Source organism: Hemitrygon akajei, chromosome 14 (assembly GCF_048418815.1).
Source record: "Hemitrygon akajei chromosome 14, sHemAka1.3, whole genome shotgun sequence".
In the NCBI taxonomy this organism is placed as follows: domain Eukaryota; kingdom Metazoa; phylum Chordata; class Chondrichthyes; order Myliobatiformes; family Dasyatidae; genus Hemitrygon; species Hemitrygon akajei.
The window spans coordinates 55,967,890-55,991,836 of NC_133137.1; the positions used below are offsets into that span (position 1 = coordinate 55,967,890).

General features: G+C 40.9%; 1 protein-coding gene across 2 annotated transcripts in view; it reads left to right on the top strand.

The window, feature by feature from the left end:
- Nucleotides 1-23,947, top strand: part of gys2 (glycogen synthase 2) — an 81,508-nt gene that overhangs the window by 22,510 nt on the left and 35,051 nt on the right. For both annotated transcript variants that reach the window (XM_073066122.1, XM_073066123.1), the window contains exons 5-9: nucleotides 8,397-8,541; nucleotides 11,760-11,877; nucleotides 14,013-14,133; nucleotides 21,180-21,286; nucleotides 22,514-22,573. In XM_073066122.1, the coding sequence (XP_072922223.1) occupies nucleotides 8,397-8,541; nucleotides 11,760-11,877; nucleotides 14,013-14,133; nucleotides 21,180-21,286; nucleotides 22,514-22,573 (551 nt within the window). The remainder of the gene's footprint in view (nucleotides 1-8,396; nucleotides 8,542-11,759; nucleotides 11,878-14,012; nucleotides 14,134-21,179; nucleotides 21,287-22,513; nucleotides 22,574-23,947) is intronic.

A 23,947-nucleotide genomic window follows, 5' to 3' on the forward strand; every position in this document is an offset into this window, starting at 1 on the left:
TGTTTTTTGACAGTATCACTGACAGATGCTGATGTCAGCTGAAAGGTTCAGCCCTATAGAAAAGAGCTATTGTGACTACAGATGTGCCCTAAATTAAATGTAGGAAGAAGAGCTCAGTCTAGAATGGATTGAATATGTGTTTCTTGTTTCTTTAAGTATTCTCCAAAAACATTAAATTGATGTAGATGTACAATCTCCAGAGTAAATGCTTTGTTTTTCTTCCATCCATGAATTCTGCTTCATTCTGAATTGTTTTTGTCTGAAATGAGCTGTTCAGTCCACTGTACTGACCATCTGGCACCTATTTACATTAATCCCATTTTATTTTGTTCCTATCAGGTCTCCCCACACTCATCCCAAAAACTAGGGACAATTAATATGGTGCGGGCCAAAAGAAAGCTTGTTGGCTTATCCTGAAGTGGTGTGAAAAGCACAAACTGAAATCCAACAAACCACTGGGAAAACTCTGCGGGTTGGACAGTATTTATGGAGAGAGGAACACAACTGGAGTTTCAGACCAATAGAACTGAGGGGAAAATAGGAAAAAAATTGTTTGGAATAGCAGAGAAGGGAAGGGTTAGTGGTAATGGGGGAGCATCTGTGATAGGACAGAGACTGTGGTTATTCAGTTGACACAATTAACATAGAAACATAGAAAATAGGTGCAGGAGTAGGCCATTTGGCCCTTCGAGCCTGCACCACCATTCGGTATGATCATGGCTGATCATCCAACTCAGAACCCTGTACCTGCCTTCTCTCCATACCCCCTGATCCCTTTAGCCACAAGGGCCATATCTAACTCTCTCTTAAATATAGCCAATGAACTGGCCTCAACTGCTTCCTGTGGCAGTGAATTCCACAGATTCACCACTCTCTGTATGAAGAAGTTTCTCCTCATCTCGGTCCTAAAAGGCTTGCCCTTTATCCTTAAACTGTGACCCCCTCGTTCTGGACTTCCCCAATGTCAGGAACATTCTTCCTGCATCTAGCCTGTCCAATCCCTTTAGAATTTCATACGTTTCAATAAGATCCCCCCTCAATCTTCTAAATTCCAGTGAGTATAAGCCTAGTCGATCCAGTCTTTCTTCATATGAAAGTCCTGCCATCCCAGGAATCAATCTGGTGAACCTTCTGTGTACTCCCTCTACGGCAAGAATGTCTTTCCTCAGATTAGGGGACCAAAACTGCACACAATACTCCAGGTGTGGTCTCACCAAGGCCTTGTACAACTGCAGTAGAACCTCCCTGCTCCTGTACTCGAATCCTTTTGCTATGAATGCCAACATACCATTCGCCTTTTTCACCGCCTGCTGTACCTGCATGCCCACCTTCAATGACTGGTGTACAATGACACCCAGGTCTCGTTGCATCTCCCCTTTTCCTAATTGGCCACCGTTCAGATAATAATCTGTTTTCCTGTTCTTGCAACCAAAGTGGATAACCTCACATTTATCCACATTAAATTGCATCTGCCATGAATTTGCCCACTCACGTAACCTATCCAAGTCACCCTGCATCCTCTCAGCATTCTCCTCACAGCTAACACTGCTGCCCAGCTTCGTGTCATCCGCAAACTTGGAGATGCTGCATTTAATTCCCTCGTCTAAATCATTAATATATTTTGTATGATATATACAATTGCATTTGGTGTTTCCAAAGAATTGCTGCTGTGGAAATAATTTTGGATAACAATTAGTCAAAAGGTAAACTGATGTGAGAGCCAGGTTTGGGTTTTTGATCCTCCACAATATTCTGTATGAGAATTTAAACTGGAGGTGGCAGTGTTTTTTTTTAAAAGAGGCTGAGTTGTGAGCTAGACATCAACACGGCACGGATGGAGAGCACGCTCGAGAGCGGTCTGTCACTGGATTGAACTCAGGCCATAGAAAAATGGAAATCCCACTGGATTGAAGAGCTGTACTTCAATGTTTGCATTTCTGGAAGGCAGGATGCAGGGAATTTGTAATTGAAAAGCAAAAAGTAAACATTAATATTGAAGGATATTGGTTTAGCATGTTAACCTTGTTCCTCCCACCTCAGAAACTGCCTGCCCTGCTGAGTGCTGAGTATCTCTATTATTTTCATAGAACAGGTAGATTTACTTGCCAACATTTTTCCTTTGCAAAGAAAATCCTTTGTTGCTGAGCCTTCACCCGTGAATCAGTGTTGAGAAAGGTATTGTTACATTACACAGGGAAATCCAAACACCTTTGGAATAGCAAGCTCTTTCTCTGTGTTAATGGAAAGAGAACTCTGGTCGAGTTCACTGGTGGTTAGTTCTCTTGGGGAAACGATGTGTGCTATTGTAGAGATGTGAGAGTTCAGTATATGAATAAAACACCTGGGATGCAGGGAGTTGAAGTAAGATCCTGTTCCAGATTAAAGCTATGCTAGTTCCCTTTGGTTGATATATATGCAAATTGGCCAATGTGTTGCTTTTAAATTTTGAATGCATGATGGCCATAAGTTGGAATGAGAATATTGGTATGGAAAGGCTCAATCGGTATTGCTGTCGAGAGGCCAAGTTAAATTGTCAAGGTGCATGAGAATCTGTCAAGATTTGGTTTGATGAGGGGCAGAATTGGAAGCCAAAATTTGGGAGATGCACAAAACTAACTGTGAATTGGGCAAAATAATTTGATTCGTTCCTAATGATTTACTTCAAAACTATCAATTTGGTGTTTTGTACAATTGAACTGCAGTGATCAATGACACACAAATATAAGGAATCTTGACTTTTAGTTAAAAACAGCTTAAGGAAGGCACTCGCCTATTTCCAAATCACTGATCTCTCCCTTCAGGAAGGGAAAGGTCCTCATGCACATGGGAACATTAACAACAGTTTAATGGTCATTATTATTTATCTTCTCCCTGGACAGTTCTTTGTCAGCAGGATGATGTTTCCTTTCCAGGTTTGGGTGTTCCTAGGTGGCTGACTTGGGCAAATATAGGAAGCAGAGACTCTGCCACACACGGGGCAGAAAGTGCCCAGATGGGATGGGTAGGTTTTTAGTCTGAAGCCTTCCATCATTTACGTAGGCTACACCTTCTTCTGATACCTGGGTCTGAGGTTGTCGGTACCATCCCAAATGCTGCTCCTCCATTTTAGATGGTGAAATCTGTTTTCTTTGGAGTTCAAAAGAATGGGTGATTTCCCCCCCCCCCAGTTATGGAGCAGTATAATGCAGCAACAGGCCCCTCTGTTCTCAATGTCCACACAGAGCATGATGCCAAATTAAATTGAATCACTTCTGTCTGCACATGATCCAAATCTTTCCATTCCCTGCTTATTCATGTGCTTATCTATGTTGTTCCTCTCCACGCCTTGCGGTGCATCAGGCAGCAACCTTGCCTTTTCTTTAGCATTTTGTCTTTATAAAACAAGGCAGAGTTGCTCGCTTGCTGCTCAAGCACAGATAAAAGCATGCAATGAGCAAGCCAGATTCGAACCTGGACCACTTGCCTCAAAGTCTGGTGCTGATGCCACTACACCCCGGTCAGCTCTACGTGCCTATCTAACAGCCTCTAAATATCCTTTCTGTTTCCACACTAGCTTAGCAGCCCCTTCCACACGCTCTATGTATATTAAAATTAAAAACTACCTTGCTCACTTTCCTAAAATCTCCCTCTCTCACCTTTAATCAATGTCCTGTACTGCTTGACATTTCTACCCAGTGAAAAATATTCTGACCGTCTCTTCTGTCTCTGGCTTTCCACAATTTTATAAATTCTCTCCGACTCCATTCCAGAAAAAGCCAACCCAAGTTTGTCCAACATTTCCTTATGGCTCAGGCCCTCAAATCCAGGCAGCATCCTGGAAAACCTCTTCTGCTTCTTTTCTAAAGCCTCCAGTTCCTCCCTGTAAAGGGGTGAGTAATGAGCAGAAGGACAACCTGCGGCTGCTAGAAATCCAAATGCACACAATGCTGGAGGAACTCAGCAGATCAGGCAGCTTCCATGGAAATGAACCAACAGTTGTCATTTCAGACTGAGACCCTTCTTCAGGACTGGAAAATTCAGAACTGTTTTGCTTGCTGCTGTTCCAAGTATTCAGGTTTGGAGATGGCAGAAATATTCAGGAGTGAAAATGAAATTTTCACTACAAGTTAGAAATTATGAAGAATTTGAAGGTATCAGCAACCACTTCGAGTGTTACAATGATAATGAGCGTTTGGAAGATGCAATCCTTGAAGGAATAGTTTGAAGGCATTATCTACACTGCTGTTGTTCATTTACGGTTAAAAGAACACAGCCACATAATGCACACTGGATAAATTCTTCCGTCAATAACTGTTAGAAACTAATACACAGATCACTCGTATTGAGTAATATTGATAGTTCTCTAATTTATTCTGTATTTCATTTACAGGCATAATTTGTTACTCAGTTTGTCTTTTGTATACCTTGACTATTTTCATGAAACTTAGGCTAACTGAAGCAGCTGCTTAATTGTGCCAAAATGGACTGGTCCTGATGTGTCCCAATTAACCAGATTCCACTGTATTTGATTATATTTTTGGCAAGTATATTCATAAAGTGAAAGGTCCACACATATCAAGATCCCTGGAATGCTTATGTTAGTGAACAGGAGTTCAATTCTTTACATTAGTGGTCGCCAACCAGTCGATTGTGTTCGACCAGTTGATCTTTGAGACTTTCCCAGTAGATCCTGAAAAAAAAATTATGCCTGATATACCTTTTGATGCAAATATGTAGTAACTTCTACTTTGAAAATGGACCACTCGACAACTTCGTGCCCAAAAGGAACAACTTTATCTAGGATGGTAAAACAATATTCAAATACAGAGGTTGTCACTAATGCGCACCGGAAGGAAAACCCTGCAACCCCGGAAACAATCTCTCTTTATGAACAGTTTCCGTAGTGGGTGTATTGCTATATTACCATGATCCTAATTGGTATTAACTTACCTTTATACTGCTCACATTACAACCCTTCTTTCCCTTTAAATTCCAACATTCCCCAAATGTACAAGAAATGGGGAAACAAAAACAGTGGTGTCATTAGCTTGCATACCCCTGAAACTTATACTGGTGTCTCAGTAAGTTTACCAATACCGGGAAAGTTGAGGAGCTGAAGTCGGGGTTGAAGGCCCAGCAAACATGCTGCTAAGAGGACGTGGACCTACAAGTGTTAAAGGACCTGTCACTCTGTGAATATTTTTCACAACAACTTGATGAATCCCTGGATGTAATGCAAACAGCTCAGTTTGTTGTATTAATCAGAATGGCTTTCCAGGATTTTACAAAAGAGGACTTACTCACTCTTTTGCACTTAAAGGAGAGAACAGTAGGTGAGGATATTTACAATGAGTTTTTTTTTAAAAAGTCCGTAAAAATGACATCTCCATTCATAAACTGGTGGCAATTACTACTGATGGGGCCCCAGCAATGCGCGGTGTGCGTGTTGGTTTTATAATACTGTGCCGTGATGACCCTGATTTTCCCGAATTCCTGGATTATCACTCTGACTCATCAGCAGGCCTTGGCTGGGAAGGTTGTGGACTTTCCTCATGTAATGACACTGGTGGCCAAACTGATAAACTTGATTCGAGCAAAAGCGCTTCAGCACCGCTTATTCAGGACGTTATTGGATGAGCTCCATGCTGCTATGGCCTGTTTGATATGCTAGTTACAGTGCTTTCTTGGTTAAATTTGAAAGTTTGACAAAAGCATTTTATGTAATTAAAATACAATTAGACCAAATAAAGGGCCTCAAGTTGGAAGTACAATCTGAGCTGATTTTTTTCTCTAAACGATTTAGTCGGTCGATTTTGCCTTTCACTTGGGCTTAAAAAGGTTAGTGACCACTACTTTACACAATCTATAGGTGCAGGGATGACTTTTTTTTATATTTTAAAAAAATGGGATCAAGCAAGAAGAGACTTAAAATAAATATGACAAATTAAGTCAAAGGAAGACTATTCAAGAGCTGGAAGTTAATAAATGAAAGATTGCAGCTGAATAGAGAGCAAATGTTAATGTGTGAAGCTGAATGAGTACAGTCAGAATTCTCCTAGTTTGACTTGGTATCTATTCCTTTGGTAATAATGATTTATATGTTTTAAAGAAATCTGTTTCTGTATTTGGGCCTGAGTTAAGTATATGGCAGGCTCTATATTGTATCTGTGGTACATAACTGGTGGGTAGGTGGCTGGAGGTGCTTGTGCTGAGTGAGAATCTGCAATCTAGCCAGACTTGCAATCTAGCCTTGCAGACTTGTCCTTGCAAGGCAAGTATGTGGAGGTTGGAGAGAGTCCTGATGAATCTACACTCAGTGGCCGCTTTAGGTACACCTGGACACCTTGTTAATGCAAATCACCCCATCATGTGACTGCAACCCGATGCATAAAAGCATATGCACATGGTCAAAAGGTTCAGTTGTTCAGGCTCAACCTCCGAATGGGAAAGAAATGTGATCTAAGTGACTTTGGTGCCAGATGGTGTAGTTTGAGTACCTCAAACTACTGATCCCCTGGAATTTTCACACAGTCTCTAGAGCTTATGGAGTGGAGCAAAAAGCAAATAAAAAAAAAAAAAAATCCACTGAATGGCAGTTCAGTGGGTGAAAACGCCATTAAATGAGAGTGGTCAGTGGAGAAGGGCCAGACTAGTTCAAACTGGCAAAGTGACAGTAACTCAAATAACCATGCGCTACAACAGAGGTGCGCAGTAGAGCATCTCTGAATGCACAAGACATCAAACCCTGAAGTGAATAGACTACAGCTGCAGAAGACAGGAACATACACTGTTACAGGAGGTACCAAATAAAGTGGTCACTCAGTGAAGTTCTGATAAATATCCTATAAAATGAATAGGAACAGGTTTATTGTCATATGTATCAAGGTGCCGTGAAAGGTTTGCCCTGCGTATTATACAGATCAGATTCATACAGGAAAAGGTAAAACAATAACGGTGCAAGGGAAAGCTACGGTGTGGGTGCAGCGTAGGTAAACTATAAGATTACAAGATCTAATGAGGTTGATTGGACTCCACCTCATAATTTAAAGTATTAGGAAACTATTTAATAGTCTTATAACAGTGGGATAGAATCAGGATTGGATTTATTATAAATAAGGCATAGGAGCATAATTAGGCTGCCCTGTTATTCATTCAAGGTCGATTTCTTTACCTCAATCCCATTAGTTATCTTGTGGCAGTGGTAGAAAGCAATACATAAAATGTACTGTAAATTACAGTAAGGAATGTATATAGGTTGGAAGTGAATTTCTTTCAAAGGACGAGTCTAAGCGACAGTGTATTGAAGGCCTTGAAAAGAGGAGATTGAAAGGACGTTTACCTTGGCAGTCTCAATAATGGAGGGTTATAAATACTGTATAAAGGAATTGAGGGGCAGGTGAGATAACAATGTTACCCCAGAGATGATTGAGGGTCTGGATGTGTGATGGGGACTGAGTTCATTTAAGTAGTGCTTGAAATCTGGCAATCCCTACAAGGCGGTGCGGAAAAATGTTCCAAGGAAATTTATTGTTGAAGTACATGTGTCACTGTGCTGCCCTGAGATTAATTTTCTCGGTGGGGAAAAAAAAGACAGAGACTATGCCTGATATTTTATTTTTAATCAGCTGACCTTCTCACAAAGGAGAGAATTGTTTCTTTGCGTTTTGTTTATATTTAAAATCTATGCACCTAAAGGCTGTTAACAAAGTAGTTATTTCTGTAACAGTAATCTTGTAATGCTTTTTAGGAAGCTTGTGCTAAAGTGCTCAATGTTTCCGGTAAGACTGGAACAGAGCACATCCTTGCCAGAATTGGTGTTTAAACCTCTCGTACATATTGTAAATTTGTGTCTATCTCTTTTACAGAATTTTAAGTTAGTTTTTTATGCTTGTGCTTATACAATGTTTGTCTCGGAAGTAAAGTGCTCAGAGCAGCATTGGGCATTTAGTCTCGTCAAATGTACTATATCCCTCAGCAGCTGTCATTGACATGGAAGCCTTGCTGCTTTCTCCTTAAAACTGACATTTGTGGAGTGCTCTGGCCTTTGGGGATCTGCCCATCAATGGAAATTAATAATCAAACTGCAATGGAAAATGGCTGTCTTCTGCTATTGGCCTTTTGGGCTTTACTGACCTTTTTTTACAGTCAGGGCAACCCTTTGTTAGGACATCTAATCTTGAAGTAAATGTTAGTTTGTCAAATCTGATTGTAATACATAATGGCTGCAGAATTGTAACTGTAGATTCTAACAATGATCTTGTGCTATTTCATGATTTCTCAGTGATGAAAAGACAAATTATTTGTGTAGTATTGGTGTTTTATTAGTTGGTGTGGAGTTGGAGGATGGAAGGGTCTGATTTTACACTGGCTGAATAATTCAAGCTTGTTCATTCCCACTTTCTCTGTTTTGGAAACAGTTTGATGTTGACAGGGAAGCAGGAGAAAGACAGATCTACCATCGCTACTGCATAGAAAGAGCAACAGCCCACTGTGCACACGTATTCACAACGGTCTCCGCTATCACCGCAGTTGAAGCAGAGAACATGATCAAGAAAAAGCCAGGCAAGTTTCATGCTGGTCAATGAAGTCACCTCCCCATCCGCATGTCTCACTAAAGCGCCAGTTCCCAACTTTACTGAATGAATCTGATTTCTCACTCATTAAATCATGAGTTCCCAGTGGCCAGCCATCTTAATTTCTCTTCCCATTTCCATTCCAAAGTGTTGATCCATGGCCGCCTCTACTGCCACAATGAGGCCACTCTTGGGTTAGAAAGACAAAACCTCAGTCTGGGTAACCTCCAACCTGACGACATGAGCACAGATTTCTCTAACTTCCAGAGATTTCTTCCTCTCTCCCTTTTTTCTTCATTTCCCCATTCTGGCTCCCTTCTTACCCCTTTTTCTCCTGCCCATCACCACCTCTGGTGTTCCTCCCCTTTCTCCCATGGCCCACTCCACTCTCCTACCAGATCCATCTTTCTTTATCCCATTGCCTCTTCTTCCTATCACCTCCCAGCTTCTCATTTCATTCCCACCTTCCGTCTCACCTGGCTTCACCAATCACTTGCCAGCTTGTACTCCTCCTCCTTTTTCATATCCTGCTTTCTTGCCCTTCCTTTCCAAGGGTCTCAGCCCAAAACATCGACTCCATAGATGCTGCCTGACTTGCATTTTGTGTTTGTTGATCTGGAACTCCAGCATCCATAAAATCTTTCTATTTTTCTTTCTTTTTTTAAAAAAATCATTTGATGCAACCATTCACTGTGCACTTTAAATGCCTGATGGTGTCAGTGCCTGCACCTTTTAAAGGGCTGGGCCTGACCCAGGATTTCATGGGAATCTTGGAAACTCTGCAAGATATAATATAAATTATTGTTAATACAGCAGCCTCTGGGTTACACATGACATCACTTTTTGCAAATTATCCCATACACTTTTAAAGCCTTTTGCAAGCTATTAATAATAATAAAATGTTTCCTGGTATTTATAAATTACTTTTCACAGAATATATTGCATTAATTAGGGTGAGTATCGACTGAAATAATTATAGCAAGTGTGTGTAGTGTGGTATGAAAAGTGTTACAATAGAAAATAGATAATTGACCAGAACCCTTCTGTAACCTAGGAAATGCCTGTGCAATATATGCATGTATTCTTTTTTTTAAACTTGTGAAGTTTCTAACTACATTACCTTAATGCTAATGGCCTCAGGTTTGGCCCTTTCTGTGAGGATCCAGCACCCAAGGTTGGGATCCACTGCTCTAAACCAACTAAATTATGGGGATTATTACTATTTGCTCACTACTATAGAATAAAAGATTTCATTCCAGTATTCATGATATTACGGTCATATACAAGCTGTGGTTTGTGTTTGTATTGGTCCAATAGTTGTTCTGTGTCTTTACTTCTGAATCAGTTGTGAGCAACTTTATGGGGAAATTAAGAAATGTTGGAATATATGTGCACTGATAGAAAATTGTCCACAAATGTTAATTAACGTAGGTGTGTTCACTTAGATGTAGATTCAGCCACAATATGTTTTTATAACCTGCCTCTAACAAATGGAATAAGGGAACTAACTGTTCATTGGAGTAGCAGATACAGATGTTTCAAGGTGCTTCTAAAATGCACTTTATCTTACTTCATATTAAACCAGCAGTTTATAGAACGAATATTCATACTATGATCGACACATAAGTGGAGCTAATCTCACCTCTCTAACCCCTACCTTAATGAAGATCCATAAACCTACTTCTCAACTCGCATTCTTTGTTTTTTTTCTTATGAATTTCTGCAATAATGTCATTGGTTGCCCGCAGACGATGCCCTAGTTTGCATAGTGTTGACAGTGGTGGCCATTTATCCTGTTATACAGTAATTCATTTTTCATTGCCTCCATCAGTTACTTAAAGCTATTTTGTCTGCTCTTCTGAATCTTGCACTGTTACTGTGTGAAGAACTGCCAGGTACTTCACCAGATCTGGCCCTTTATTAGGCTAAATTTGCATGTTGGCGCGTGGCCTAGTGGGCAAGGCATCAGACTAGTAATCTGAAGGTCACTGGTTCGAGCCTCAGCTGAGGCAGCGTGTTTGTGTCCTTGCGCAAGGCACTTAACAACACATTGCTCTGCGATGTCACCGGTGCCAAGCTGCTTGGGTCCTAGTGCCCTTTCCTTGGTCAACATCAGTGGCGTGGAGAGGGGAAGGCCTGCAGCTTGGGCAACTGCCGGTCTCCCATACAACCCTGCCCAGGCCTGCGCCCTGGAAACTCCAGGTGCAGATCCATGGTCTCTTGAGACCGACGGATGCCACCACTACCATCTTTCTCTGGCATCTCTGTGCACTTGCCTCTAAGACACTTTTATAGAATACAAGTTTCAGGGTTCCAGCCCTGTGCTTCTGATGTTAGGGATGATTCTGTATGGTAAACACAAGAGAATCTGTAGATGCTGGAAGTCCAGAGGAACACACACAAAATACTGAATAGATTCAGCAGGTCAGGCAGCATCCATAGAGAGGAATAAACAGTCACGTTTTGAGCCCAGACCCTTCAGGGCTGAAAAGGAAGGTGGGGAAGAAGCAGAATAAGAAGGTGGTAGTGGTGAGGGAGGATGAGTACAAGCTGGCAGGTGATGGGTGGCACCAGGTGAGCGAGAAGATAAGTGGGTGGGGGAGGTGCTCTGGAGTTGAGAAGCTGGGAAATGATGGGTGGGAAAAGGTAAAAGGCTGAGGAAATCTGACAGGAAAGCGTGCACCATGAGAGAAATGGAAGGAAGGACACCAGTGGGAAGTGATGGGTAAGAGAGAACAAGGGGTAAGAGAGCCAGAATGGGGAATGGAAAAGAGAAGGGGGGTGGGAGAAGAATTACCAGAAGTTGAAAATCGATGTTCATGCTAACAGTGTGGAAGCTACCCCAACAAAATATGACATGTTGCTGATCCGACCTGAGGGTTGCCTCATCGGGGAAGTAAAGGAAGCCAAGGATAGACTTTTGTGCAAGTTCCAATGTTTGAATGACTTCCATGTCTAATGGGCATTGAGGTCACATTTGATTTACTTTTACACCGGAACGCATTTTGGTATTGTATTATAGGTGAGTGTGAATGTCAAGGGATTGATGAAAGAACAGCTCATGATATTCATAGTAGTATGTTTCCATGCTGGAGACCGCTTCCCTTTTCCAATTCAAGTGTAGGCCCACTATGGTACTTTTAAAACATGTTACATCATCAAGTAACCACCACAGAAATCAAATTTCTATTTGTTAACTTGGTCTAGATGTAATCACACCTAATGGATTGAACATCAAGAAGTTCTCTGCCATGCACGAGTTTCAGAATCTGCATGCCCTGTACAAGTCTCGCATCCAAGAATTTATTCGGGGCCACTTCTATGGGTATTGTATGCTGCATTTTGCATTTCTTCATTTCATAGTGCTAGGATTTTTGTGTCGAACAGATGGTATATTGAGACACATAATTGAAAGTTGACACCCATTGAAAGCCTAAGAGCCATAAAGCGGTTTTCCAAGCCGATTAAGTGTTTGTGTATACAGTGAGCAGACTAGTGTGCTGAAAGAAAACTTGAATGGATGGATACTTTATTGATCCCAAAGGAAATGACAGTGTTTCAGTAGCATTACAAGTGCACAGTTATACAAATATTAGAGGAGAAGTAAGAAAGAATTTAAAAAAAAAGTTATCTCCAAACAGTCGAGCAGGAGGGGGTCATCACTTCCCTGACTATAGGTTGATTCATTATAGAGCCTCATGGCCAAGGGTTAAGAAAACCCTCATATAGCACTCTTTGGAGCAGCACAGTTGTCTTAGTCTATTATTAAAAGTGCTCCTCGGTTCAGCCAAGGTGGTATGCAGAGTGTGAGAAACATTGTCCAGAATTGCCAGAATTTTCCATAGGGTCCTTTGTTCTACCACAGCCTCCAGTGTGTCCAGTTTGACTCCTATAACAGAGCCAGCCTTTCTAATCAGTTTATTGAGTCTGTTGGTATCACCCATGTTGATGTCATTGCCCCAGCTGTACTGGTGACAACAGACTGGTAGAATATGTGAGGGAGCCTGCAATCTCCAAAGGACCTCAGGAAGTAGAGGCGACTCCAGTCCTCCTTGTATGCAGCCTCTTGTGTTGGTTCTCCACTCAAATCTGTCATCCAGGTGCACCCCCAGGTACTTGGGTCCTCAGCACATCCACTCCACGTGCTCACCAACAATATTAACAGGGAGATGTTCAGGCTTTATTTTCCTAAAAGTCCATCACCCATCTCCTTTGTCTTACTGATCTTGAGCTGCAGATGATTCAACTTGCACCATTTGATAAAGTCTTCCAGCAGGACCCTGTATTCATCCTTCTGTCCTCCCTTTATACACCAAAGTATAAAGTACCAAGGCATTGGTTTAAAAAAGAATGGGAGAGTGTGAAAACACTCCCAAGGATTCTTTGGAAATAAAGCCTAGAAATTCTTAAGCCTTGGAAAAATCCTTTCCAATGGAAACAACAGTTGCAGGAATAGTTTCATGCTCTTTCAGCAGTGAGAATGGTTGTGTTGGCCACAGATAATATTACCAAGACATAGTGTGCAAACCTGTTTGAAAATCAGTTCATGATAGGCTTCCTTGTATCACATTGATCACTCTTCTGCAAATCCTCCAGTTTTTTGTTTCCTGATAGTTGCTTAGACTTTCTGAAACAATGCATTCAAAGACCATTTTCTCAGGCAAAATGTGCAAAATCAAAACTCATAATTTAATTGCACTGGATTGCTTTCCTGTACCACACATTCTCTGTAGCTGTCATGTTTTATTCTGCATGTTTTGTTACCTTGTACTACCCCAATACACTGTAATGAACTGAATGGATGAACAGTATGCAACACAAGGTTTTCATTGTACATTGGTATAAGACCATAAAATATAGGAGCAGAAGTAGGCCATTCGGCTCCACCATTCAATCATGGGCTGATTCAATTTTTCCAGTCATCCCCACTCCCCTGCCTTCATCCCATACCCTTTGATGCCCTGGCTAATCAAGAACCTATCTGTCTCTGCCTTAAATACACCCAATGGCCTCCACAGCTGCTCGCGGCAACAAATTCCACAGATTTGCCACCATCTGACTAAAGTAGTTTCTCTGTATTTCAGTTCTAAATGGTCATTCTTCAATCCTGAAGTAGTGCCCTCTTGTCCTAGACTCTCCTACCTGTATATGTGATAAACCAATTCCATTGGTATTATTTGTAAAAACATAGAACAGTACAGCACAGGAACGAGCCCTTCAGCCCACAAAGTTGTATTGAATTAATTAAATTAGTAATCAGATGCCCAACTAAAGTAATCCCTTCTGTCTACACAATGTCTATATTCTGCACATTCTTCTAAGAGCCCCTTGAACACCTTTAGTAATTTGACTCGTTCACTAGTGTTGATGTAAACACAACAGTACTGAGTAGTATTTTTATGAATGGAAGAAAAGTGTTCTAGTTGCTATGAATATTTAATTGTTTAAATTTTATCCTAGCCACCTGGATTTCAATTTGGAAAAGACACTTTTCTTCTTCATTGCTGGCAGATATGAATTTACAAATAAAGGGGCTGACCTCTTCATAGAAGCTTTGTCAAGGTTAAACTTCCTCCTTAGGGTAAGAATTGTGGCAGGCTTTTTACAAGTACAAATTTCTGTTATAGGCTTGTGTTGAATTGTAGCAATAATACGTTACTTGCACGTTGTGATCATCTGTCATGAACTTGTTCTGTAATTGAACAATACTAGTTTAACCGATGTTTAAGATATCCATTTGAGAGGTATGCAGGTAATAAATCTCACCGGGATGCTATTGTTTAAATTGCTGGTTCATTATACGAAGTGATTTTATTAAATTGTCACGCATTAAACCATTTGCAGTGTAAGTAAACTATGTTCAAGCTGTAAAACCAATGAACAAAAATCAGAGCAGTTGTCATCCTGAGCACCACCACTACTTTGCTCGTTTCTTTTTAATAAACATCAGAGTCATTTACTTCTCTCCCTCGACTCTAAGCTTAATTTCTTTACTATGCTTTTTCACCTGAAAGACAAAGCTTAAAGACAGTGGGAATTGAGACCAAAATCAAAATGTGCTGGACTTGCTCAACAGGTCAGGCAGCATCTGTTGTGGGGTGGCAGGGAGGCAGCAACCCCCTCATCAGAACTAGTAAAGAGAAAGTAAAGTTGGTTGTAGGTTGCTAAGAGGGTGGGGAGAGCCGAACAGAATGTAGAATATCTCTAAGGTGAGAACAGGATTGCTGTGGGAATGAATTGTAGAGGCTGTCCAGTCTGTGGGTTAATGGGAGCAGTTAGAGAGGGGAAGTAAACAAAGCTTTGAGAGAATGAGTGAACAAAGGAATATAGCCATGAAGCATGAAGAGCATTTGGCTGCAGCTCCTTGAAGACCGTGTTAGGGATCCAGAGGAGCAGCTGGATGACCTTCAGCTTGTACGGGGGGGAGAGGAGATAATTGATCAGAGTTACAGGGCAGTAGTCACCTTGAAGTTGCAGGAGGCAAGTAGCTGGGTGACTGTCGGGAGGAATGGAAATATAAATGGGCATTTAGAGCAGAGCAGCCCTGTGACCATTCCCTTCAAACATAAGGATACCACTTTGAATACTTTAGTGGGGGATGACCTCCTGGTGAAATGCCACGGCAACCGGGTTACAGGCACTGAGCATGGATCTGTGGTGCAGACAGGAAAGAGAGAACAAGGGAGCAGTAGTGATGGGGGACTCAGTAGTCAGGGGAACAGACAGGAGTTTCTGTGGACATTAACGGGACACCCGGATAGTATGTTGCCTCCAGGTGCCAGGGTCAGGTATGTCTCAGATAACGTCCACAACATTTTGGAGAGGGATGGAGTGCAGCCAGATATTTTGGTACATATTGGTACCAATAACATAGGAAGGAAAAGCAATGGTGGGGTCCTGAAAAGAGAATTTAGAGAGCTAGGTAGAAAGCTACGAAGCAGGACCTCCTGGGTGGTAATTTTTGGATTGCTGCCTGTGCCACGCGCCAGTGAGGGTAGAATAAAGATGATTTGGCAGATAAATGTGTGGCTGAGAAGCTGGTGCAGGGGGCAGGGCTTCAGATTCTTGGATCTTTGGGATCTCTCCTAGGGGAGGTATGACCTTTTCAAAAGTGACGGGTTGTACCTGAACCCAAGGGGGGACCAGTATTCTTGCGGCCAGGTTTGTTAGAGCTGTAGGGAAGGGCTTAAATTAACTTGATATGGGGGTGGGAGCTGCAGTGATGGAACTCAGGATAGGACGGATGGTAAAAAAGTAAAGATAGAGTGCAGTCAGACAGTCAGGAAGGGCAGGCAGGTGATGGGACATAGGTGCAACTAACAGGGTGAGTATCAGTATGAACATTTTGAATCCTTGTGGGTTGAGTTAAGAAACTGCAAGAGTAAAAAGACCCTGATGGCAGTTATATACAGGCCTCCCAACAATGGCTGGGAGGTGGACCACAGATTACAACAGGAAATAGAAAAGGTGGCTCAAAAGGGCAGTGTTATGATAGTCATGGGAGATTTTAACATGCGAGTTGGTTGGTAATGGAGTGAGTTTGTTGAATCCCTAAGAGATGGCTTTTTAGAGCAGTTAGTTGTTGTGCCTACTCGGGTGTTGTGTAATAAACTGGAGGTAATTAGGGAGCTTAAAGTTTAAAAAAAACACTTAGGAGCCAGTGATCACTATTATTTGAGTTTAAATTGAAATTTGATAGGGAGAAAGTAACGTCTGACATAGCAGTATTTCAATGGAGTAAGGGAAATTACAGTGGTGTGAGAGAGGAGTTGGCCAAAGAAAACTGGAAGGAGCTGCTGGCAGGGATGTCAGCAGAGCAGCAATGGCAAGTGTTTCTGGGAAAAGATGAGGAAGGTGCAGGATAGATGTATTCCAAAAATGAAGAAATACTCAAATGGCAAAATAGTACAACCATGGCTGACAAGGGAAGTCAAATCTATTGTAAAAGCAAAAGAAAGGGCATACAACAAAGCAAAAATTAATGGGAAGATAGAAGATTGGGAGGTTTTCCTACAGAGAGCAACTAAAAAAAATCAGAAGGGAAAAGTTGAAGTATGAAAGCAAGCTAGCAAATAATATCAAAGTGGACAGTAAAAGTTTTTTCAAGTATGTTTAAAAATAAGAGAAATGAGAGTGGAGCTAGAACCACCACAGACTGAGGCAGGAGAAATAAAAACGGGGAGAAGGAGGTGGCTGATGAACTAAATTAGTATTTTGCATCAGTCTTCACTGTGGAAGACACCATCAGTATGCCTGATGTAGTGTGTGAAGGAAGAGAAGTTGGTGCAGTTACTATTACAAGGGAGAAGGTGCTCAAAAAGCTAAAAGACCTAAAGGTACATGAACTGTACCCTAAGGTTCTGAAAGAGGTAGCAGTAGAGATTGTGGTGGCATTAGAACTGATCTATCAAAAATCATTGCACTCTGGCATAGTGCCAGAGGACTGGAAAATTGCAAATGTCACTCCACTCTTTAAGAAAGGAGGAAGGTAGCAGAAAGAAAATTATAGACCAGTTAGCCTGACCTCAGTGGTTGGGAAGATGTTAGATTCAATTGTTAAGGATGAGATTATGGAGTACTTGGTGACACAGGCAAGATAGGACAAAGTCAGCATGGTTTCCTTAAGGGAAAATCCTGCCAGGTGAACCTGTTGGAATTCTATGAGATCACAAATGGGATACATAAAGGGGATGCAGTGGACTTTCAGAGGTGCCACACATGAGGCTGCTTACCAAGTTAAGTGCCTATGGTACTACAGGAAAGTTACTAACATAGAGCAATGACTGATTGGATGAAGGCAGCAAGTGGGAATAAAAGGATCCTTATCTGGTTGGCTGCCAGTGACTAGTGGTGTTTTTCAGGGTTTGGTTTTGGGACCGCTTTTTTTTATGATGTATGTCAGTGATTTAGATGATGAAATAGATGCATTTGTTGCCAAGTTTGCAAATGATACGAAGATTGGTGGAAGAGCAGATAGTGTTGAGGAAACAGATAAGATGCAGAAGAACTTGGGCAGATTAGGAGAATGGCCAAGAAAGTGGCAAATAAAATAATGTAATGTTTGAAAATGCATGGTCATGCACTTTGGTAGTAGAAATAAATGTGCCGACTATCTTTTAAACGGAGAGAAAATCCAAAAATCTGAGATGCAAAGGAAATTGGGAGTCCTTGTGCCGAACACCCTAAAGGTTAACTTGCAGGTTGAGTCAGTGGTGAGGAAGGCAAATGCAATGTTATCATTCATTTCAAGAGCAGTGATCAGATGCTAAGGCTTTATAAAGCACTGGTGAGGCCTCACCCTGAGTATTGTGAACAGTTTTGGGCTCCTCATCTTAGAAAAGATGTGCTGGCATTGGAGAGGGTTCAGATGAGGTTCACGAGGATGATTCCAGGAATTAAAGGGTTATCATATGAGGAACACTTGTTAGCTCTGGATCTGTACTTGCTGGAATTTAGAAGAATGAGGAGAGGGATCTCATTGAAATCTTTCTAATGTTGAAAGGCCTAGACACAGTAGATGTGGAAAGGATGTTTCCCATGGTGGGAGAGTCTAGGACAAGAGGTTACGGCTTCAGGATAGAGGGTCGTCCATTCAAAACAGATGTGAAGAAATTCCTTTAGCCAGAGGGTGGTGAATTTGTGGGATTTGTTGTCACATGCAGCTGTGGAGGCCAGGTCATTAGGAGTATTTAAAGCAGAGATTGATAGGTTCTTCATTAGACATGGCATCAAAGGTTACGAGGAGAAGGCCGGGAACTGGGGTTGAGGAGGAGGGAAAAAAGGATCAGCCATGATTGAATGGTGGAGCAGACTCAATTGGCCAGATGGCCTAATTCTACCTCTGTATCTTGTGGTCTTGCAGTCTTGTAATGCGGAGCTGTAGGACGTGCCTGGCCGCTCAGGCTCTGCTAACGGAGGGAAGACAAAATGTGCCAATTCTCAGTTGGATAAGTTGCAGCAGAATTGTCATTTAAAATAAGTTTGGCATTTACTTCTAAGTGTTCCATTATCTAATAATTATTTTTCTGTCACCTTCATTCCTTTAGATCTGTTACTCTATACTGGGTTCAGAGCAGTTCCTATCTTAAGGAAATCTCTGATACTAAATGACACTAACTTGTGTTGTCAGTCAACCAAACCTTTGGTATCTATTCCATAAAACCAGAAGACATGAGAACAGAGTTAGGCCATTTGGTCCATCGAGTCTGCTCCACCATTCCATCATGACTGAACTTATTATCCCTCTCAACCCCATTCTCCTGCCGCCTTCCTGTAACCTTTGACATCCTGAGTAATCGAGAGCCTATCAAACACGAGGAAATCTGCAGATGCTGGAAATTCAAACAACAACACACACAAAATGCTGGTGGAACACAGCAGGCCAGGCAGTATCTATAGGAGAAGCATTGTGGAGGTTTCGGGCTGAGACCCTTCGTCCTGACAGTCTCGGCCCGAAACATCGACAGTGCTTCTCCTATAGGTGCTGCCTGGCCTGCTGTGTTCCACCAGCATTTTGTGTGAGTTGTTGAGAGCCTATCAAACACCACTTTAAGTATACCCAATGATTTGGCCTTCTCTGTCATCTGTGGCAAAAAAATTCCACAGATTCACCACCCTCTGACTAATAAAAGCAGCTAATGTCTGTGTATATTTTAAATCTGTATCTTAATCTAGCAAATGGTAGAAGTGTTATTACTTAGAGTGGTTGGAGCAAATAATATTTGATTTCAGAGGAAGTCTGATAAAGCAGGAAATGAAGTGATAATGTGTGGATAAGGAGAATGGCAGAAATTGAAAGGAGCTGTTAATGGATTAATAAAGTGAAGATTAAAATTGAGTTGGAGAATGAACGCCAACTATTCTGACTATTTGCATATTTCTCTGTTAATTTAGTGTAAGAAAAATGAGTTTATCCTATTTTAAATACCTGAATGCAATATAAAGTATATCATTGGATTAATGAACTGGAGGAAAAAAAAATGATGGGGGTGGCAGGGGTTGGAGGGCAGGGGAAATGCCTTTACTTTAGGTGCTGAAGGAGGATCTTTGACCCGAAACATTTAACTGTTTTCCTTTCCACAGATATTGCTCAACCCTGCTGAATTTTTCCTGCATCTTGAATTTTTATTCCAGTTTGCAAGCATCTGCACATTCATATTTTCTTTTCAAAGAAATTTAGTTAGGTTTCTGCTCAAGGGTCATTTCAAGGTGTTGGGAGGGTCAATTGCACATGTGATGTCCTTTCACCTGGATCTGTAGCAATACGGAGTTCTACAAAAGCGGTCATTATTGTGCTACAATGGACCACATCGAGATAACTGAAAGGCAACATCGGGTGTTTCAGATTTAATCTGCGAAATCCTGAATTGGGTCCTTATGAATTTTGATGGAGCCAGTCATTTAATGAGCTATAAAAAACAGTGGTCACTCTATTAGGTATACCTTGTTAGGCAAATAACTTGTAGAGCACCATTCATACAGGTGTAGTTCAAAATGCTTTATGATGGGATAAAGTGCAAGCATGAAAATAAAATAAAAATGAAAAAAACAAAAAATATTAGTTAATAGGATAGTTAAGTTTTTTTTTTTGCTGACATTTAAGTGTCAACTGCATCCCTTTTAGCTTTGGGTATTGAATTCCACAGTTTACCAGCATGATTCAAAAACAATCTGACCTGCCGGTTAATCTGAGTGAGCTTCTTTAAATTTAAGAGACCAGTAGAAGACCTGAGAGCTCGAGCAGGATTATAAATCAAAAATAATTCTGTGATATATTCCAATCCCAGTCCTAGAATTTTCACACACAGTAGTCTTTAGAGTTTAGAGAATAGTTTGAGAAGCAAAAAACATTAAGTGGCAGTTCAGTGGTCCAAAACATCTTATTGATGAAAGACAAATTCTGCAAGTGCTGTAAGTCCAAAGCAACAACCACCAAATGCTGGAGGAACTCAGAGCAGTCCTAAGACAGTCCTGAGAAGGGTCTCTGCCATTATGCATTTCCATAGATGCTGCCTGACCTGCTGAATACCTCAGCTTTTTGTGTGTTGCTTTGTTAATGAGCGATCCCAGAAGAATGGCCAGACTGCATCAAGCTGACAGGAAGGCAACAGTAAGTCAAATCAGCTCACATTGTGACAGCGCTGTGCAGAGGAGCATCCCACAACGTGTTGAGCCTTGAAGTGGGCTGCAGCATGAGAACACCACAAACACGCACTCAGTGGACTCTTTAGGTACAGGAGCCCAATCAATGTTAATACAACTAGGAATCAATGTCTGATTAAACTTGGAGTTCCTTTCGCTAGCCCATTTGGTGATCAGCCGTCAGTGTTCAATGAATAGTTCCACTCATTCATAAAATCTTGGGCTACTACAAGAATCCTAATTTTATGAAATCTGACCCAGGACAGCTTAGTATTTCAGTAGTGCTTGTTCAGTGCACTGTAGTTGCTGTCCTTGTAGAAACACTGGGCAGTGCTGTTAATGGAAAGCATGACACTATACAGTTTTCAAACATAGCCAATTAATGGCTCATAGTAGATAGTGAAGCATGCTGTAGAGATCCTTCCCTATGCAGGGTGTAACAGGAGTTGTTCTGTTTACATGTGACATATCTTTTTTTCTTATTAGGTTCAGAAATGTGATGTAACGGTTGTGGTATTTTTCATAATGCCCGCTAAAACTCACAACTTTAATATCGAAACCTTGAAGGGGCAGGCAGTCAGGAAACAGCTATGGTAATATAATCTTTTTTTAAACACTTTTTAAGTGTTCATTAATGCGTTTGTACAGTTAAACTTGTGGCTCCAGAATGAGTTAAATTGCTCCAGATTCTCATGTTTTGACCATTGATTTTTTAGTCTTACTGAAACAATTTATAAATAAGACTTTACACAGAGCTTTGTTCAAATATACTGGATTGGAAACACTGTTAAATCTAGGGCAAACTGAATCCTCTTCTGCAAGTGAGAGGCAAGCAATGACCATCAGATAGCAGCCATGAGGAAATGGAGGAGGGTTAAGGTTAACAAATGCCTCTTTGCTATAGCTGGAAGAGTACTGAAGTTTCTCATTTTATCACATCATTGAATGCTTGATGACAATACTGGACATTTTTGAGCAAAGTTTCAAATTTTTGAAATGGGGGCGTGGAAAGCTGTTCCGTGAAGTACAGCCCACCTGGTTATATTCTCCAATGCACCACTGATAATACAAGGAAATATACCCTTGGTGTAGTTCACTGCCAGTAAAACCTGAACTGTAAGCATAACAACTCTTAGCTATAAACTTGCAGATGCAGCACCTGTGCCCTGACCAGTCCTGATTATCCAAAACAATTAATATGTTAATTATCACAAGGGGGCTTGCATCAATTTCCATATTTTCCTATTTTACAGCTGACTAATCAGAATCTCACTGTGACCAAATGGCTGCCTTTACACACACTCATCCACTCTGAGCATTTAGTACTGCAGTTCCCATTTGTAATGAGGGATAAACTCACCAGACTGATGATTTAAGTTACAAGTGAGGAACTGACTAAAAGTAAAAAGAAACACATTTTGTGAGGATGCTTCCCTTGTGTGAATTTAGATGTGAAGGCTGATGTCAGGTGTTCATAGTGACAAGTTATTTTTGGTCTCTGAATTCCTTCCCTGGCCCAGTATCAAACCTAATGAGTCTGTACATTTGACTCTTGTGCAAAGCCTTAGAGAAAGATTTGCACTGGATTTGTCCATATCAGTAGTTTTATTCAGTACTGGAGGGAAAGATGGATTTAACTGGTATGACTCCTGTAAATATCCTGGCTGTGAAGTGAATCCCAAAATGGCATGAGGAAGAATTAGACAGAGAATGTTGGTACTGAGTATTTTTGTGCCCTAGATATAACTGTTGTTTACTAAGTGTGTTTATACAAAATACCAGTGTGCCATATAATGCTTTTGTATGTTTATTGTTCACAGGGATACTGCCCATTTAGTCAAGGAGAAATTTGGAAAGAGACTCTATGAAGCATTGTTAAAGTAAGTTACACAGGTCCTTCATAAAATTACAATGGAAAACAGATGTGCTCGTTAGTAATGGTATTTGATTGTTAGTGTTTTAAAACTTAGTCATACGGCATGGAAATGAGCTATTTGGACTAACTTGTCTATGTTGACGAAGTTGTTAACTACACTAGCCTGTTTGAGTCAGCTTCAGATGATACTCCTTTGGACATGAAATAAACAGAATATATCTGTGAGGCAGCACTGAGATATTTTGCATGAACACATACTGATTATCTTTACTTGCATCTGTGCTGTTATCAAACTTGTACTGGCTTTCACCACACACACCTGTTTTCATTAATCATTATGTAAGCATAATCTTAGAACAGTAAATACTGATTTGCTTAGTGTTTCTAGAGTCAGGCACATACGATCTGACCATTTGCTCTTGTGCAGCAAAACCCTGTAATAGTTTGCTGACTGGGATACACCAGGCTAGGACTATGAAACACTTCAAAACACTTATAAAAGCCTTCTTTTTAAATTTGGCCTACTTGTGGGATTACTTAATGCCTTTTGATGTTGATTACATTTATATCATTTGATATATTCAATCACGCTCTATTCTATGTAATGTTTGTCTTTTATTTTTAATTTTGTTTTGTATTTTAGCGACTGTATTGATTTACCTTTAAATCTATGTAAAGCACTGAGCCTGCATCTTAATGTTGTTACCATTAACCAATAGGAGTTTCCATGGTAAACATTAGGCTTCAGTAACCCAGATTCGTAGCTCACAGTGCCTTTTGCACATTGTTCTCCCTGTGATATGTTGTGTTCCACCAAGTGCTCAGGTTCCTCCCACATCCAAAGCTGCTCTAAGTTGCCTCTAATGCAGTGGTTGGTGGTTGTGAGTAGAATCAGGAGTATGTTAATGAGTATATGATGACAGTAATTTACAGGGAAATAATTGGGAATTAAGGGATTATTCAGAGTCATCTTAAATTCAATGGCCCAACTGTCATTAGCAAATGAGAAATAGCAGCAATATTATAGTTTGTACTTATTTAACATTTATTGAAGCTTCATAGTAGTCCTGTCAAACAGAATTTGATGTGGAGCGTCAGTGTAATGAGATATTAGTTCAGGTGCTTAAAAAGTCTTGGTAAAAGTAGTAGATTCTAGGAAACCTACTGAGCATGGAGAAGCAGAGGTTCACAAGGCCCTCGACAGCTGAAAGCGAGGAGTAAGCAGTAAAATTTGGGCATGATCAAGAGGATAGATTTAGCAGAAGGGAGGGTGGGTGGTAGAGATGCTGAAGGATAAGGTGTCAAAGTATGTACTGTGGTTTTCAGTTAATTGGGCCATTGGTTAATCGGGGCAGCCACTTATTTGGGAGAACTCTTA